The 18,381-nt window shown below is 37.4% G+C and overlaps 2 protein-coding genes across 2 annotated transcripts; both read left to right on the top strand.

The window, feature by feature from the left end:
- The first annotated feature begins 7,862 nt into the window (after window positions 1-7,862).
- Window positions 7,863-10,544, top strand: LOC121745546 (FK506-binding protein 2-like). The gene is made up of 6 exons (XM_042139500.1): window positions 7,863-8,021; window positions 8,224-8,273; window positions 9,107-9,169; window positions 9,582-9,672; window positions 9,838-9,942; window positions 10,112-10,544. Exons 1-6 carry the CDS (start codon window positions 7,955-7,957, stop codon window positions 10,222-10,224), a joined length of 489 nt encoding a protein of 162 aa, XP_041995434.1. The 5' UTR covers window positions 7,863-7,954; the 3' UTR covers window positions 10,225-10,544.
- Window positions 10,545-14,533: 3,989 nt separating this feature from the next.
- Window positions 14,534-18,163, top strand: LOC121745423 (peptidyl-prolyl cis-trans isomerase FKBP62-like). Its single transcript, XM_042139321.1, has 11 exons — window positions 14,534-14,920; window positions 15,218-15,304; window positions 15,761-16,021; window positions 16,117-16,272; window positions 16,362-16,556; window positions 16,644-16,739; window positions 16,815-16,990; window positions 17,073-17,195; window positions 17,289-17,563; window positions 17,647-17,770; window positions 17,861-18,163. The coding sequence occupies exons 1-11, from the start codon at window positions 14,737-14,739 to the stop codon at window positions 17,912-17,914; spliced, it is 1,731 nt and encodes a 576-aa protein (XP_041995255.1). The 5' UTR covers window positions 14,534-14,736; the 3' UTR covers window positions 17,915-18,163.
- The last annotated feature ends 218 nt before the right edge of the window (window positions 18,164-18,381 follow it).

Below are 18,381 nucleotides of genomic sequence, written 5' to 3' on the forward strand. Positions count from 1 at the left end.
CTTTGGTCTACACATCTATATTTGGTTTAGCCTATAATTTTGATACGCTCCACAACAAATGACCAATCAATATAGACAATGGACAAACCTTTTTTGCAATCAATTTCTTAAAATTAATTTGTTTAATCAAATTTGGGTTAGGGCATTAGCAATGGGGCGCCCTAAGGCGCGCCCTAAGGCGCGCCCTATGGCGCGCCACGTCAGCAGTTTTATCCTCCTACCTCCCCACCTGCAGTGGGGCGCCCTAAGGCGCGCCCTAAGGCGCGCCCTATGGCGCGCCACATCATCATTTTATTTATTTGTTTAATTGATTTAAATGTTTTCAACTAACAATTAATAACGAGTAAATAAAAAGGTCGAAATAACAAACGGGGACACATTAATAAAAAAAGAAGTTACACCGTTCAACTTACAAAAAAAAAAACTAAGTCGGTGCAATTACCAACTTCCGACGCAGTTCATCTATCAATGCCCGGAGGTATTCGGCTTCGTCGGGGTCGGTACACTTCTTGAGGGCCTTGTGCGTCTCCAACAACGGCGTAGTTGTTTGTACGACCGGGGGCGTACTCATCGCAATCACCGGGAGGCGGCAACTTCTGCGCCCGCTGCCGGTTCCGCTTCTTTTTGGCTGGGGCGGAAGCGGTCGCGGCGGGGTCGGGATCGGCCGCTGCGGCGTCACGTCGGGAGGGGGCGACTGGTCGGGTTGGAGACGGCTCCATGTCCGACAACCCATACGAGTCCGTACTGAAATCGGGATCGTATTGGGCGTTGGTGTCGAACGAACGATATTGGCCGGGTTCTGTACCCGGCCAACGCGCATCTCCACTAAACATAGGACTATTTGGACTTGAAGCCATTTCGTAGTAATTATGTAAATGTAAGTTTCGAAAGTGAAATTGTGAAATGAAATGTAAAACGAATGAACTCTATTTATAAAACAACCAAACCGCGTGCCATCGTCCGCGACCTATCGTCCGTGTACGCCACAATGGGGAGGACGATGGCGCGCCCGATGCCTATCGTCCGCAGCCATCGTCAGTGTACGCCACAATGGGGCGGACGATGGCGCGGACGATAGGCATCGGGCGCGCCATCCTCCGCGCCCTTAGTATCGGCCGCGACGATCGTCCGCGACCTATCGTCCGTATCCGCAATGGGCGCGGACGATCGATGGCGCGGACGATGCGCGCCATCGGGCGTGCCATCGTCCGCCCATTGCGGATGGCCTTAGATTATTAAACATTAATTTTGATATAAGAAGACCATGACTCATAAACTAAGTGTAATTATAAATGGTGTTACCATGGGATTAAATATGAGATTTTATAGCATTCATAACATCTAATTTAATTAGTATATCAAACTAACCTCACATAAAGTCCTGACATTTCATATTAGTGATCCGATAGCGCATTTTTTAACCTCCTCAATAACATTTTTCAAAATTAAAACTATTAGTAGCAGAATTTAAGCTCTAACTAGAGATAATCTAATTTTGAAATAGTAATTCATAGGAGTATATTTTAGAATCATAATTATAACACAAAATTCTACTAATATTTCTGAATTTCATTAAAAATATGTGTGATACTGAATAAGTACCACAGGTACTAACAACTTATTGCTATACTATTTAAAAAAACAATCTATTGGTATTATAAACCTTAGAGCATCATTAACTCTGGCCCGAAATTAGGCCCCAAGTCCCCTCCACGTCATCATTCCCCTAAATTTGAGTCCCGGGCCACAACTGCTCTAATCCTGTAGGCCCCAACCCGGGCCGCAATTAATAAATGACATTTATTCACAACTCCAACTTATTTTACTCGTAAAATAGAATACGTTGAACAATTAAAATACGAAAATTCTTTTTTAATTAAAAAATAATAAATTATAAACTAAAAATTAAAAACATTGAACAAAATAAGAAAATCAAAATTAGAGCTCCACTTCCAAATGATGCTATTAGAGTTTGAGGTGAGACCATTTTTGGAGTCAAAACAATCAATGTTACAGTTTAAATTTATATTTTAGTAATAATCAAGTCATGATTTAATTGATATAGAACATTTGTTGCGCTCAAAGCCATGTGTTGTTCTACACAACACATTATTTAATTTATGAATAATAATATTAAAATATTAAATTTTTTTATTTAAATAATGTGTTATGTGGAACAGCACACCTTGTTGTAGCTTTGAGCACAGTATGAGATCCAAACTCATAATTGGATCTAAATTTTAATCTTTTTTTATGTTTCCCAAGAGTTTTTATGTTATGGTAGCTTATAAATATGTGTGCATTGTAATTGTAATTGACTTGTATCTATCAATCTATGGCTTGGGTTGACAAAACAAATATTGAATCCAACTTTTGCTTTTGAGTTAGTTCATGTTATTAAAGAGTTCATCTTAAAGTAGTTAAAGTAGATCTAGTTGTCTAACTTTAGGTATACGAATTTATTTAATTGGATAATAAGAAGATGATATTAATCTAATTCACTTGCAATAATATGGAGATTAAATTATTGTATAGGGTCATATAAATATTGAGATAAACAATGGCAGCAGCCAGCAGACTTAGGGCATATCACATTCTTAATAACAATTACTACCTATTTTCATCCAACAATATTGCGAAGGATTTGGATTCTATGATGTGCAAGCAAAGGATTTGGATTCCATGATGTGCAAGCAATTAGTATATAATAAATTAAATCGAGTTTCAATAAAATTTACAGCATTAGATAATACTACATCAATAAGTGTATTTTCTTTGGTATTCAATTCAAACACGAACTAAAAATACTAGTGGAGTCATTTTGTCATTTTGGTGTATTCCAAATGGAATCATCATATTTTTTTTAGTAAAAGTTAACATATTTCTTCTCAATTACTATTATCTTTTTATTACTTTATTCTCTCTTACTTTATTATATTTTTATTTAATACTTCATAATAATTATCTTGAAATTGGCCAAAAATTGGGAGTGACTCTCATTTTCTTTTAAAAAAATAGTATTCAAATAAAACTTACCTAGATAAGTGTGTTTTCTCCTATATTCAGTTAAAACTCGAACCAAATAGTGAAATAGTTAGGTAGTATTCAAATAAGTACTCCATCTCTACACATAAATGCATTTATTCTGCTTCATAAATAATTATCATGCTGAAATTGGCCAGAATTGGAATTGACTTGCATTTACTTTGAAAAAATACTTTTACTTATGAAAAAGAGAGAAGAAAATGATGAAGCAAATCAGCAAGAATATTATTAACAGGCAGTGGGGTGCGTCGGTGGGGCCTTTTATGAAATAACTTGCTTTTGTCGGGGTTAAAAAGTGAAACTTACAATTAGCCGTTGGCGTAAATGCACTGAATCGCTTTGGTGTGTGTCTCCAATTGAGAAACAAATTATTTATGTTTTCATTAAATGGTGAGAGTTGAATTATTTGGTAGATTGTAAGGCCATTTGCAATAGGGAGGGAAGCAAAAACGGCATTGCAATAGGGAATCAAACGCGCCACGCAACAACGCGGGTGTTAACACCCACGGCTGCCATTTTAGCCGCAATTAGGCTAGATACCGAGTTGTACGATAACGACGGTCGATGCTAATGCACATTGGCGGACACAGGTGGAGGGATGAAATGGCTTAAGCCCTCCCCAACAAGATTTTTTTCCATCTTTTTCTATTTATAAATTTTTTGAAAATTAATGATAACAGTTTTAAGCCCTTCCAAAGCCAATATAATTGCAGACTAAATTGCTGGAACTGAATGATGTGAAGGGGCTGGACAAATTTTGAGGATCGAAAATTTGCAAAAGATAATGAAAGAAGAAAATGGCTGACGAAACTTTGGGAAAGAAGTTAGTGATATAATATTACTACATTAGGTATTGAAAGTCACATTTAAAAAGTACTGTACCGTTTTGAGCTCCAATTAATGTTCTCTTATAAAATAAAATTGATTATGAAATTTATCCTAAGTTATAAATTTTGACCAATGAAAACTTCCTTAATTCCTTTTGCTATGTTGCATAAATTGTTAAACTTATTTCAAATATACGAGTAGCTAAAATGCATAACAAAGATTTTTCTACTTTTCCAAGTTCTTTCACATCACTTCCTTTAATTCCTTTAGCTATTTTAAATTTATGATGGGTTAGACTAGTGTATATGATTTTTTACAATACAAGTATTACTTTTTCATATATACTAGTATATTATATGAGCCCGACTCAAGACAGGTGAAGCATTTTTTTAGACACGATACTTAAGAAATTGATGTGGTAAATGTTAAAAGTGGAAAGAGTAAAGTAAGAGATGAAATAAAATAAGAGAGATGAAAAAAGAATAAAGTATAAGAGAGGATAAATTTTTTGCCAAAAAAGTAAATGACTTAACTACTTTGAGACAATAAAAAAAGAATACGACACAATTACATTGGAACAAAGGAGTATAATATAATAAAAATATACTCCGTCAATTTACTAGAAATAAAAATTCTTTCATTTAAAAACCATTTCTTAAAAATAGAAACTTTTCATTTTAGAAAATGGACACACAATCCACTAACACTAATTTCCCTATATTTTTCTCCTCCTCTATCATATTTTATCAATTTTTTTAAAAAAAAATTCATTTTTTTTATTTTACCGATTTTGCATTAAAACTCATACCGTTTTCAGAATTTCTATTTTTAGTAAATGAAAGGAGTATATGATTAAGCCCCTACTATTAATATTTCCTGCATCCGCCACTGCTAATGCATGTTGTATGGCGGATAACCGATGGAGAGGATCAAATGCATCATGACTTATTCTAGTTGCTTTTAACATAATTCGGACTTTGATGTATTATTTTTATGCTATAGTAGTTTTTAAAATCTATGTTGTTTTTTATTGTAATGTTTTTACTATTATTGTCGTTTTAAATCTATGCTATTTTATTTTAATTACAATTTTATTAGATTTCAAATTCTAAATATGCTATTAGTAAATTAAAATGTGGTTGAAAATTAGATTGATTGCAAACGATATGACTAAATGAGACGTGTTGGCATGGTAGACAAAAATGATACTATTTGGATTGAAAATAAGGCTCATGGATGCTTAGGTGAATCAAATTATTAACCTTAGATTTGGATTAAAAAATTTAATAAATGAACTCAAAGTTAGAAAAGGGTAAAATGCTAAGACATGAAAGTTTTTCCCTTTATTCCATTCATGCTAAAAAGGATTTTTGTTTAACTATTTTTTCTCTTTTGCAATGATTCCATCCTTTTTCAGACCCCTTATTTTAATGAAGTCGCAACTTTTGCAGCACTTTTCATATGCTATTTTCCACTTTTCACTCATTTTACAAACCATTTAAGTTTGGGCGAAAATTAATGCATCAAATAATTAACAACTTTTAAATACAAATATATTAATATATTAAAATGGAACGCGAATGAACTCTTTGTGGAGTAGTGGAGTACATGCAAACTTCGATTTTTTTTTTGTATTTATATAAAATAACATAGTGATATTTTGTATAAATAGAGTAATTACCTGCTATTTCTTTTAATAAGTTAGGACTTAGGTGGCCTCCTGGATTTTTAAAATTTATTGAGTCCTAACAATTACATCTTCAGCAACTAAAAGGAGACCCAAAAAAAACATTTATGTCTTCGTCATCAAGCCAAATGCATAAATTATAGTTTATGTAATTGTTTTCTTCTTCTTTTTTTTGGACTTATGTCACATAACAACAAAGTAGGACCTTTATTATTTTCATGACAATACGGTAAGTATACAATCTTGTTTTACAAGTATACAACAACTAAACTATTGCGTCGACAATCGACATGCCTAGCATCCATCCCGTGTTCAGATATACTTCTGTTGACGTGAATATTAATTCATTCAATATGTATATAAGTCTTATACATTAAGATAGTAATTATCATAGTGGCCATAGCACTGGGCATCACTCTATTTATGAAATACTACTACTATAAAGCAGATAAATAGCGGGTGTTTAAAATTTTGCCACTTGGTATAAAATTGTAGGCCACACAATTTTGATGATTTTCAATTTAAAAAAAATAAAAAATTAATTACTCCATATTTTGGGCGATTATGGACAAGGGTTAATAGTCTTGTAGTTTAGTTGGACATGCATGTTATTTTTGCATTGTTTCTCAAATTTTGTCATTAGTTCTTCAGTTGTCATGTTTATTTTTAACTAATGATTATGTCTATTTCAGATTAGGGTTCGGTTAAAAATCATGCACAATTCTGCTACTTTCAAAGCTAAAATCAGAGTTTTAGTGAGCAAGTTGGTTAGATGATTCCCTTCAACATCATGTAGTTGTAAGCTCAATACGGACCGGGCAATGAAGGAATATCTCAAATAGCGTTAGCTGGTGGTGTTATTAGAAATAATGTTGGGTAATTGTTTAAAGGATTCTCCAAAAGCTTATGTCATGGATCGATAATTGTGGCTGAGTTGTGAGCCATACATGATGATTTGCAGCTTGCTTGATATACAATCACATACTACTTCCGTCATTGAAAAATAGAAAATTTTAAAACGACACGAGTTTTAATGCACAATTAGTAAAGTAAGAGAGAGGAAGTGAAAAAGTACTGAAAGTTTAGAAAGTTTCTATATCTCTTATCAAAATGGAAATTGTTTCTATTTTTAAAGGACGAAGGTAGTACGGAATATTAAAGTCAAAAGTGACAACCAAGTTGGGGTCTTTATGATCATATCGAATATAGAAGATGTAAGTTGCTTCAGTCTCGTTCGAAATATTTAGGGTATGTGTGAGAGAAATTGGTATTCGATAGAGAAACACGTATATCGTGAGGCCAATTTGGCTGCGGATTTTTTGACAAGTTGTTCATCGTCAAGTTACATGTTTGTATTTGCATGATGAGCCATCAATCGGGGTACGGAACTTGTTATTGAATGAATGCTTGGGAATTGCATATGTTTGAGCTGGATAAGGTGCATTATTTCTTAGGGCTCTACCATCTCTTGTAATAAATAAACGGTCATGTCTAACCTTATCTTTTGTTTGGTTGTTTTTTTCTCTAAAACTCAACTCATGATAATGTATCTCGACCCTCCTTCGCAATACCAAAAATACATTATATCATAATGACCCATCAAACCTCCGTCCCACCAAATTAAACTCAGATAATTCTATCTAAGCTTATCCAATGTTGTAGTATTTCACTATTTTCTTATTGAAGGAATCGAACCCATTAAAAAATAATTCTAAATATACAGTAAATACGATGTTTATAACGTGTGTAATTTGTAGTAAGCATCCACAATCGAATTAAAGAGATCGCCAAAAATATATACTCCACAAGCTAATTCACAAGCTAATTCACATGTAGCTATTTAAAATGACATTGTTTTATAATTGAATATAATTTTGTGATCTTTAGATGTATTTTCTTTCTTAACAAAAATTTTAATCACAATATTCTTTTTAAAAAGATTTTTTAAGGACATATATTCTTTGTTAACATAAATACGATTCATTTTCTTTTGGACAAGTATTTTTTAATTTGTATACTCAAATTTTCGAGTTACATTTATTTTATGGTTTGTTAAATAAATGTGGGTGCTTTACCTTTTTAGGTCGATTGTCTAATGAATCACTATTATTTTACACAATAAATATATTTTGAGTAAAAATTTATTTTGGGACTGTGTGGAAATCGACACACGTGGCATAATGACGCTACAACATGTCATATTCCGACGTGGCGGATCTCTATTGGGTGGCGTGGACATTGATGCGTTGTATCCCCACGTTTGCCTTACCATGGACGTCAATACATAAGATAACACCTCTAGCTCTTGTCAAATTCTGGAATTAGAGTGAAGAGGGAGAATTAACAGTAGAAAAATATCAGAGATTCAGAGAGAGAGGAAAAATCAGATCATAGATGATGAAGCTCAGCTCCGCGATAAGCGCTGCCTCAGTTCTACTGTTTTTGGCATTTTTCACATTAGGTAGAGGAATTCACTCTGAATTGAGCTAATACAAATGGTTATCCCGATATTTTGTGTCCTTCTTTTAGTTCAGTCCGATGTGTTAATATCAGTACTCAGATCTGTAATTTTAATCTTTGATTTGAACAGCGAAGAGATATTTTTTTTAATTTAATGTGAAAAGTGCTCTAACTAGATATGAATTTTATTACTGTGTCGGTAGGTTCGGCGAAGAAATCTGCGGATGTGACGGAGCTGCAGATCGGTGTGAAGGTAAGATTGCTGAGAATTATTAATCGTTTTTATTGTTTTGTTGTACATATGACAAAAAGAGTAAATTTATTGCTGTTGAAGACTGCGAATGATTATTTCAGCTCGATAATATTGTTGGTATGTTTTAGTATCAGTTTATAGTCGTTGTGTCCAACTGATGAGTGATGAGCAATCAAGTTGTAAAAGTATGAAAATCTGAGAAATTAGTAGAGTTTGTACTTGCTTGTGCATTAATTCTGAAGTAGCAATGTATAACAGGAGTATACAATGTGTACTTTAGTATTCATCAACTAAATCATGTAGTGATCTACTATCACTTATTGCTTCTCTAAAACTGGTGGTTGTTATAATTGAGGCTACAAGGAGCCAAAATGAACTATTTCTATCTTTCTAATGTAGTGCTTAGTGGCACAATTTCTGAACTTTTTTTCTAAATTTTCAACTTTCCAATGCTATCACGGAACAGCTTACTTATGAACATAAATTCGGATGAGGGGTAGGCGAAGAATTCTGGAACATGATCTGGGAGTTTGGGGTTTTGGTTAATGGGAGTGGATTAGCTATCTCGCCCCTAATATATATCTGCCCATGTAGTGGTGTGTTTTGGCATGAAAAAAGCTATCAAAACAATTCAGAGGGCTTTGGATATAGACATAGTAGGATATTATAGATTATCTGCTTTATAATCTATGTCATTGATATAGTTATGACTATGTATTCTTAGCTTTCTTCTGTATAGGTTTGTTGAGATTTTCTTTATCTTCAACCAATCACTCTTTGTTGCTCTGAAGCTCTTCTAACCTTTGTTACAATTATCTTGCTTATTGCTGCAGTACAAGCCTAAGGTTTGTGAAGTTCAGGCTCACAAAGGCGACAGTGTTAAAGTACACTACAGGGTTAGTCAATGTCCTCTTTTCTCCTTACTTCCTAATGTTATCTTCAGCATAGTAGGAACTAGGTAAATAAAAAAGGATGATATATATTACCAGCTTACTAAGTTAAATGAGTAACCAAAAAAATGTTTACATTGAGGATTTTGTAAACTTCAATGGTTTGTCGTGGAAATTAGCCATGCCTATTACTAGCTGGTCATCTATTATATGAAGCATTTTAGATCCTCTTCACATTGCTGCCTCCCTTTACTTGTTTGATTACTGGGTGGGATCTTGATAAATACTGTTTGTTATGCATCTAATCCGTTTCCTTAATATAACTGTACATTAATATGGTTGCTTCGATGATTCACCAACTACGATTATACTAATATCTTATATGCTCTGCTGATGTAGATTGTAATGGCATTTGCAGGGAAAGCTGACTGATGGAACAGTTTTCGATTCCAGTTTTGAACGAGGGGATCCAATTGAATTCGAACTTGGCAGTGGCCAAGTAATCAAAGGTTTGTTTGCTATATAGAAAAGGATGAAAACAACCTAATTTGAATCAAAAACACAAATTTGGTCTTTAAAGATTTATGATTCCGGCCAATTCTTTTGGCTCAAATTTTGTAAATAGATTTCAAGTCATCCTAATTTATCTATCTAACCGAAACCGTTGATTGCAGGATGGGATCAAGGGCTACTGGGGATGTGCTTGGGCGAGAAAAGAAAGTTGAAAATTCCTTCCAAACTCGGTTATGGCGAGCAGGGATCCCCACCTACCATCCCAGGTAACAAAATTAAGTTTCACCCGATTTATTACTCCTTATGAAGAACTATAAAATAAATTAACCTGATCATAAGTTAATAGCTTGTTGAGTCATGTTATGTATCAAATGCTGCATCTTTACTTTAATCACAGATCATAATTATACTTCCGTCCAATTCTGATACATCCAGGTGGTGCCACACTCATTTTTGATACTGAGCTGATGGGGGTGAACGGAAAAACGTTGAGCGGTGGAGACTCGAACACGAAGGTCGATGCTGATGCCAACGCTGACGAACTGTAGAGCCCGAGATTGTAGGTTTCGATGTTTGAGTTTCTTCTATTATAAAACACTGCACGTTTGTTTCAAGAATGAGTAGAAGTTTTGAGTTTTGAGTACTTTTCCTCTTTGTAGGAATTGCTTTAGAATCTGCTATTTAATGGAGTTGATCTCCAAGATTGGTAGTTAGTTTTTGTTTTCTAGTTATATATAGAGAAGAAAAGCTCTTCCGGTCAAATCTTGATGGAATATGCTGTTATCGGGTTTATGTTTAACACTTCGGTGTTTGGGTTCACTTTCATTGTTCGTCTTCCATTTATTATCGGATATCGGGTTCACTTCCATTGTTCATCTTCCATTTATTATTGGGTATCGAAGACAACTTTCTTTACTTCGTCATAAATTCTGTTTCCAGAATCCATCATTAAATGGTTTCTCATCTTTATAATGGAATATAATGATTTGATATTACATAACAAAATATTGTCCACGCACGCCTTCTATAGAATTCGAGAAGCAGCTAGCAATAACAAATGATTGTTCAATCAGCGGATTCGTAGTTTTATTGGGATACTTCGGTGATTAGAAGAGATCATGTTTTTGGTTAAACAAATAAATAGAGAAAATGAAATACTCGTACTAGCTTTTTCTTTGCTAAGTTGGTGATTATTTTAAAAAATTTTGGAAGTTTTGATAGATCAGTCGTTGAAAGTTTATTTGTCGTTTGCTTTCCCTACTAAATAAAATAATTAAATTATTGTACTTCTAACTCCATTTACTATATGATAATTTATGGTCTTCTTGTTTCTTTTAGCTTAAAAAATTGGCCATAAAATTACTTCATGTATTTTAATTTACTTTTGCATTTTCCTGCTCGATCTAATTTGACAAAAGTGTATATAATACAAAATAATATTCGTAAAAATTATACTATTAAGGATAGATCATCTATGAATTTTATAATTTCTCTCAATACAAAATGATTCAACTGAAACATCAATTTGAAATACACATATGCCAAATTAGCAACATACGTATAAAAAATTAGAATATTTCATCATGGAAAAATCAGGAAAAATTAAAAAAATTATAAGTTTTGACTACTGATTTTTAGAATTGCAACATTTACCAAAATCTGACAAAAATTCATTGTTTTTCCTACAATTTACTCTGAATTATCTAATCCTAAAAAGAATTTTATTCATAATTTTGAAACGCTCACATCATCGAATTTACCGGCTTCTCCACACGTGCTTCTTCTTCACTTTCCAATTAAAAGAGAAAATATTCGGTTTTTAACAAACACTTATACTCTGAAAATAATGTACCTCGAATATTGAGTGTAAAACGAAGTTTACCAAAAAAAGGGGAGATAAAAGGAGTGTAAATATAAAAATAGTATCTCTGGAGCTATCCTGACCCTTCTTCGGGAGCAGATCCTCTGTTGTGGTACAAATCACAGCACCAAGCGCTGTGTATAAAACGCCGAAGATAAACAAATGAAACGCAGCACTAAGAGCATCCACAATAGCGGCGAGCCCACCGGCTAGCCGATCCCTGGCGCTCGCCGAACCATTGCAGCCGGCGAGCGCCAAATCGGCGAGAAAAACGGCGAGCGCACGCTGATTCCCGAGCGCTGGCTGATGCGCTCGCCGATCGGCTGGCCGCCATTGCAGGCTCCAGATCGGCGAGCGATCGGCAAGCGATTTTTTTTATTTATTTAATTTTTGAAACACTATATATACGCGATTTGCATGTCATTTTCATTTGCACCACTTGTTTTAACGAGTATTCTCTCTATCTTAATTTCTGTACAAGAGCAACAACGCGAAATGGAGCACAACAACGAGCCTACTCTAGAGACTAGCGGGTCTCAAACTCCTACGATACCCGTGGGAGGTGGATGGGGTCCGATGGCCGGGTACTACAACATGTACCCTTGGCAGCAGATGATGCCCGGGATGGCATCCGGGGGTGGTATGCCAGGATGGTAGGGGATGCCGGGGGGGGTGATGCAGGGCGGGCAGGGGGTACCGGGGATGGCATCCAGGGGTGGTATGCCGGGCGGGCAGGGGGGTACCTGGGATGCAACCCGGGATGCAAATGATGCCGGGGTGGGCACCCGGGATGCAGATGATGCCGGGGTACCCGGGGATGCAGGGGACGCCGAGGGGGGGGGGACAACGTCTATCGCCCCAGTTTTGATTTTGTTACTGCTTCTTCGCACACATCGACCCCAGCGAAGACGCAGTTCACTGGCATTGAGACCTTCTCCTTAGAGGAGTTGGGAATAGATCTCGGGGAAGCGGACACTCCTGTTCAAACGGGGGGAGTAGGGAGGGGTCGGGGCACGCCCAAGAAGAAGAAGGGGAAGAGGGTGGTCGGCGAGTCGTCGCAGCCGGCTGGTGACGACAGCCCGGCACAGAGGAAGTGGACGGACGCGGAGAACGTCGCACTGTCCAAGGCGTGTGTGAGTGTTTGCGATGATCCTCTCGCCTCGAACAATTAGAGGATCGTCAACTTGTGGGCTAAAATAGCAGTAGCCTACAAGGCATTTTGCATGGAGGGACGGCCACGCAGCGGGGAGAAGTGCCGGAAAGGGTGAGACCGAATCAGGGCTGGGGTCTCCCAATTTTCGGGCTTGTACACCAACGCCCTCCGCATGCAGTCCAGTGGCCAAACTGACGAGGATTGCAGGAGGATGGCGGAGAAAGCCTTCCCCGTGCCCGGGCTTTACAAGGAGTTCACCTACTGGAACTGCTATGAGGTGCTGATGGACTCCGAGAAGTTTCGAGCAGGTGTCGACACTGACTGGCCGAAGAAGCAGCGCCTGAACTATACCGGTGATTACAGCGGCTGCAGCAGCGGCGGTTCCCACGACCTCTCCGAGGATGCACATGAGTTCCCGTCCCCTCCCGCGTTTGCTCGCCGCACTCACCCGGTTGGTCAAAGGCGGGCGCAATGGGCTCGCCAGACCTCCCAGGAGGTCCAGTCGGCGTCCCCCTGTTGGCTGGTCGACATCCGAGCTCATCTTCTTCGCGCGTCAACAAGTGCAAACTCAGATGTATAAGATCTTAGGTGAATGGAGGGCGACAACTGACCCCGAGGAGAAGAGTTTTCTTCACGCAATGCTCGTGAGTATGCAGGCCGATTTGAATCCCGTCGTGGCACAGGTGGGGAGCTCAGACGCGGGCTCAGATGCCGCAGATTTGGGGTCCCGGATAGCGGCGACAACGGCAGCGGCGACGGCGACGACGGCGAGGAGTGAGGCGGAGGCGGGGGGCTCGTGTGTGGAGGAGGAGTTTTTTTAGATTTATGTAATTTTTTTTAATTAATATATTTTTTAATTAATGTACTTTTTTAAATTTTAATATTATTATTGAGTTTTTCGGTATATGTATCATAAATTTAATTCCTTATTTTGTGTGATTGTTAATTATTTGTTTTTATAATTTTGTTTATTGTGGCTAGGCTATGACTGAGCTATTGCTTGTCCAGTTGCTTGTCTTGATGATGTGGCAGGAGGAGTTTTTAGTGCTGCTGATGTGGCAGAGGAGTTTGTGGCTAGACTATTATTGGGCTATTTGTAGTGTAATGCTGTAATTCATTTTGTTCCAACACCACTACCTCCCTGACCCCACCCCACCTCACCGATCCATTATCTGCCACAAAATATATTAGTAGTAATATATAAAGCTAATCTAATATTTTTGTAATTAATTGTTAAAAATAATTTGCATTATCAATATTTCTAGTAATAATATTTTAAAGTTGATTTCAATAAATCTGATTTTGATTGGGACTAAATATGTATATCAAATATCGATTTTCCCGGTGAAGAAAATTTCTTTATAATAATGACTCCTTTATGATTAAATAATTTTACATATTACAATAGTATTTAGTTTTATCACAATTACATCCAATAATATTTAGTTTTTTTTTCACAATTACACCCATTCCTATAAGACTATAACTATGATTATTACCACTAATTCATTTTTAGTAATCTATGACAAAAACACTGAATCAATTTTATAAAAATATATTTAAATATTATATTTCACTCTCTGCTATAAATATTAATATTGCAAATTCATTGTTGATAACTGATGACTAAAATTTTGCTATAAATATTAATAATGCAAATTTATTTTTAATTAATGAATAAATATGTTGGAATCAGCTTTATAAATACATTACTCCACTACTTATATATTTTGTGGGAGAGAAATGAGAATGGATCGGTGAGGTGGGCCCAAGGAGGTAGTGGTGTTTGAACAAAATGAATTAGTGGTGCGTTTCATTTGTTATCTTCGGCGTTTTATGCACAGCTTTGTACCACAGCAGCAGAGGATCTGCTCCCCCTTTCTTCACTCAATCGCACGCCTAAACCCTCGTAGATCTTTCTAGAACTCCTGCCTCTTATTAAGCTCACCCTCTCTCACTCGTCCTCCCCAACTCGACGCGCATTCCCACTCTCTCATCGGCGATTGTGATCAATTTCATCAGCTCTCAACTCTCAAGCTCGGATTAATGGAGGACGATTTCGATATGCCGGCGGCGGAAGGAATGGAGGAGGACATGGATCTGCCGGATGCCGCCGGCACATACATGAAGGTCGGAGAGGAGAAGGAGATCGATCCGCAGGGTTTGAAGAAGAAGCTCGTCAAGGAAGGCGAAGGCTGGGAGACTCCGGATAACGGCGACCAAGTTCACGGTAATTTCAGCTGATTTGAGTGTGGAGGAATTGATTGTTTGGTTAGAAAATTTCGGTTCCTGATGCTTGTAGGTGGATTGTTTGTGTGTTTTGTGTTTTGAATGTGGATGAATGGACTGTTTACTGAAGATTTTCGGTTCGTGATAGTTGTTGGTGGATTTGAGCTGATATGAGTGTGGATGAGTTGATTGTTTGATTGAAAAATTTCAGTTCGTGGTGCTTGTAGGTGGATTGTGTATGTGGTTATGGTTTTTTGAGTTTTGATGAATTGATTGATTTTTTGGTGGAAATTTTCAGTGCACTATACTGGAACGTTGCTGGACGGGACGAAGTTTGATTCCAGCCGCGATAGGGGAGATCCTTTTACCTTCTCTCTCGGCCAAGGTTAGCACACGCTGTTTATGATACTACTATCATCTTCTATTTTTTTGTTTTTTCGTTTTGGATTTTGGTCTTGCGTATGCAGTTGATACTGTTGGTGTATGGTACTAAGTGCTCGGCATAAGTTGAATTGAGATGATACTTTAAATTACGTTTTCATGTGGAGTGATGGTGTGTGAGGTTGCAAGAAAAAATGAATCCTTGAACCATCGAGAATGTAGCTGTTCAGATTTGGAGATAATTGTGACTTTTATTTTGTTGGGGAGGCTGATTAGAGTAACAAATTCACCAAACACTAGTAACTGTAGAAACTTAAAAATGATTCCTAAGTTGGGGATTATGTCTATCCTATGATTCGAATTAGAAACTGTCATCCAAATTTTGTCGAGTCTATTCAATTATACTGTTTTTGCTGGTGCTCAAGTTGAAATGTGGAAGCTCATGAGATTTTGGTGACAGGTCAAGTAATTAAGGGATGGGACCTAGGTATCAAGACGATGAAGAAGGGTGAGAATGCCATCTTCACCATACCTGCAGAGTTGGCATATGGTGAATCTGGCTCTCCCCCAACCATCCCTCCAAATGCTACCTTGCAGTTCGACGTCGAGCTACTATCCTGGGTCAGTGTCAAGGACATCTGCAAGGATGGTGGCATATTCAAGAAAGTTCTCAAAGATGGGGAAAAATGGGAGAACCCCAAGGACCCTGATGATGTGCTTGGTATGCAGGACATATTATTGATGAACTCAGTTCGATGAACTTGAACTTTTCGTCAATAAGTTGCTAACTGTAATATATGTTTTAAATTGAATCAGTCAATTATGTGGCGAAGTTGGAAGATGGAACTGTTGTATCCAAAGCAAATGGAGCGGAATTCACAGTTGAGGAAGGCCTTTTCTGTCCTGCTCTTGCCAAGGCTGTGAAGACGATGAAGAAAGGCGAAAAAGTTCTTCTTACTGTCAAGCCACAATGTAAAGATGTCGTTTTTCTATTATAATTGGACTTTTTGGTAGGGGAGTGGTGGTCTCATAAACTTTTCTTATATTTTATTCTGTTGCAGATGGATTTGGAGAGAAAGGAAAGTCAGCCTCTGGTAATGAGGGAGCTGTTCCCCCCAATGCCACCTTGAATATTGAACTGGAATTAGTTTCCTGGAAAACGGTATCCAATGTCACAGATGACAAGAAAGTAGTGAAGAAGATACTGAAAGAAGGGGAGGGGTACGAGCGCCCGAACGAAGGAGCTATAGTTAGATGTAATATGAATGCTATCTTATCTCCACAAATCATCTTTCGAAGATCTCTTGATCATGCTATCTAACTCTCATATCCTGTATCTGCAGTGAAATTGGTTGGAAAGTTGCAGGATGGAACTGTTTTTGTTAAGAAAGGCCATGGTGACAATGAGGATGACCTTTTCGAATTCAAAACAGATGAAGGTATGCATATACGATTCCTGTCTATAAGTTTTGAATAAGAACTGGGACGTTTTTAACTTGTTGTTTTCGATACAGAGCAAGTTATCGAGGGGTTGGACAGGGCTGTAACAACAATGAAGAAGGGAGAGGTAGCGGTGTTGAGCATTGCCCCGGAGTATGGGTTTGGTGCAACTGAGACGAAGCAAGAACTGGCCACAGTCCCTCCAAACTCGACTTTAAGCTATGAAATCGAGCTTGTGTCCTTTGACAAGGTAAATGGCTTATGAACAACATATCATGAATGTCTGTTTATATCATGGATCTGGAAATCTAACATGTAAATACATACTCTAGGAGAAGGAGTCTTGGGACATGAGCACGCCTGAAAAAATCGAAGCTGCTGGTAAAAAGAAGGAAGAAGGCAACACATTGTTCAAGGCTGGGAAATATGCAAGAGCCTCCAAGAGATACGAGAAGGTCTACATTTTCTCCAATGGCTTCCTCGTTTCAACATGATTGGTGAAATGTATATTTGCTGTGTTTCTCACCTTAAAGATTTTGAGATTGCAGGCTGCCAAGTTTATTGATTACGACACTGCTTTCACTGAGGAGGAGAAGAAACAGTCCAAAGCTCTCAAAGTATCGTGCAAGTTGAACAATGCTGCTTGCAAGCTAAAACTGAAGGACTACAAGGAGGCCGAGAAGCTCTGCACCAAGGTGCTGGAGCTCGAGAGCACGAATGTGAAAGCACTGTACAGACGTGCCCAAGCTTACATGAACATGGCCGACCTGGATTTGGCCGAGATCGATATCAAGAAGGCTCTTGAAATTGACCCAGCCAACAGGTGTGATCTCTCTCTCTTACAACCCAACATTTCATTCATTATCACTACAGAAATTTTCCTAAATTTGTTCTCTGTCTGTAAAGGGATGTGAAGCTCGAGTACAAAGTTCTAAAGGAGAAGGTGAAGGAATTCAACAAGAAAGACGCCAAGTTCTACGGTAACATGTTTGCGAAGCTGACTAAGCCGCAGCCTTACGATGCTGCCAATGTAAGGCTTCTTCACTGTATTTTGATGCTATTTACATATTCTTAAATTGTTGCTTGTTGTGACTGTGGATGGTGGTGGGTGACATTGCAGAATGAGGCTGCGAAGGAGGCGACCGAGCCCGTGAGCATTGACAGCAAGGCTTAAAGATGTGTAGCTTGTTGGTCTCTATAGACTTTTGCACTGATTTGTACTCTACTTTGTTTCGTATGAATCGAGGGCTTGTGTTTTTCCAGTTACAATCACGTGTACTCTTCTTGTCCTTTGGTGGTTAGTTTATACACATGATCTATATGAGGCTTTGGATAAACTAAGTGCACGAAGCAGCGCTGGTTGTGTGTGTAATAATAGTTACCTCTTCGAGCCACGAATGAATGATCTAATTGCTTTTTATTACGCCCTTTGTTCCATTAGTTTTGAGTGTCATTTCTTTTCTGGCAAAATCCAACTAAAATATTTCTCTTTTATCATTTATTCTTTCTTTATTTTGTATCTCTTCCCTTCCCAAGGGTTGAAACACGCAGCGGTAGGTGTAGCATTTGAATGAGGTGATCCGCTCCTGCTAAACATTAATTTTTAAAGTCTCGTATCTAAAAAATTGATCCAGTGAACAT

The sequence above is a fragment of the Salvia splendens genome, chromosome 8, assembly GCF_004379255.2.
Source record: "Salvia splendens isolate huo1 chromosome 8, SspV2, whole genome shotgun sequence".
NCBI classification, from domain to species: Eukaryota; Viridiplantae; Streptophyta; class Magnoliopsida; order Lamiales; family Lamiaceae; genus Salvia; species Salvia splendens.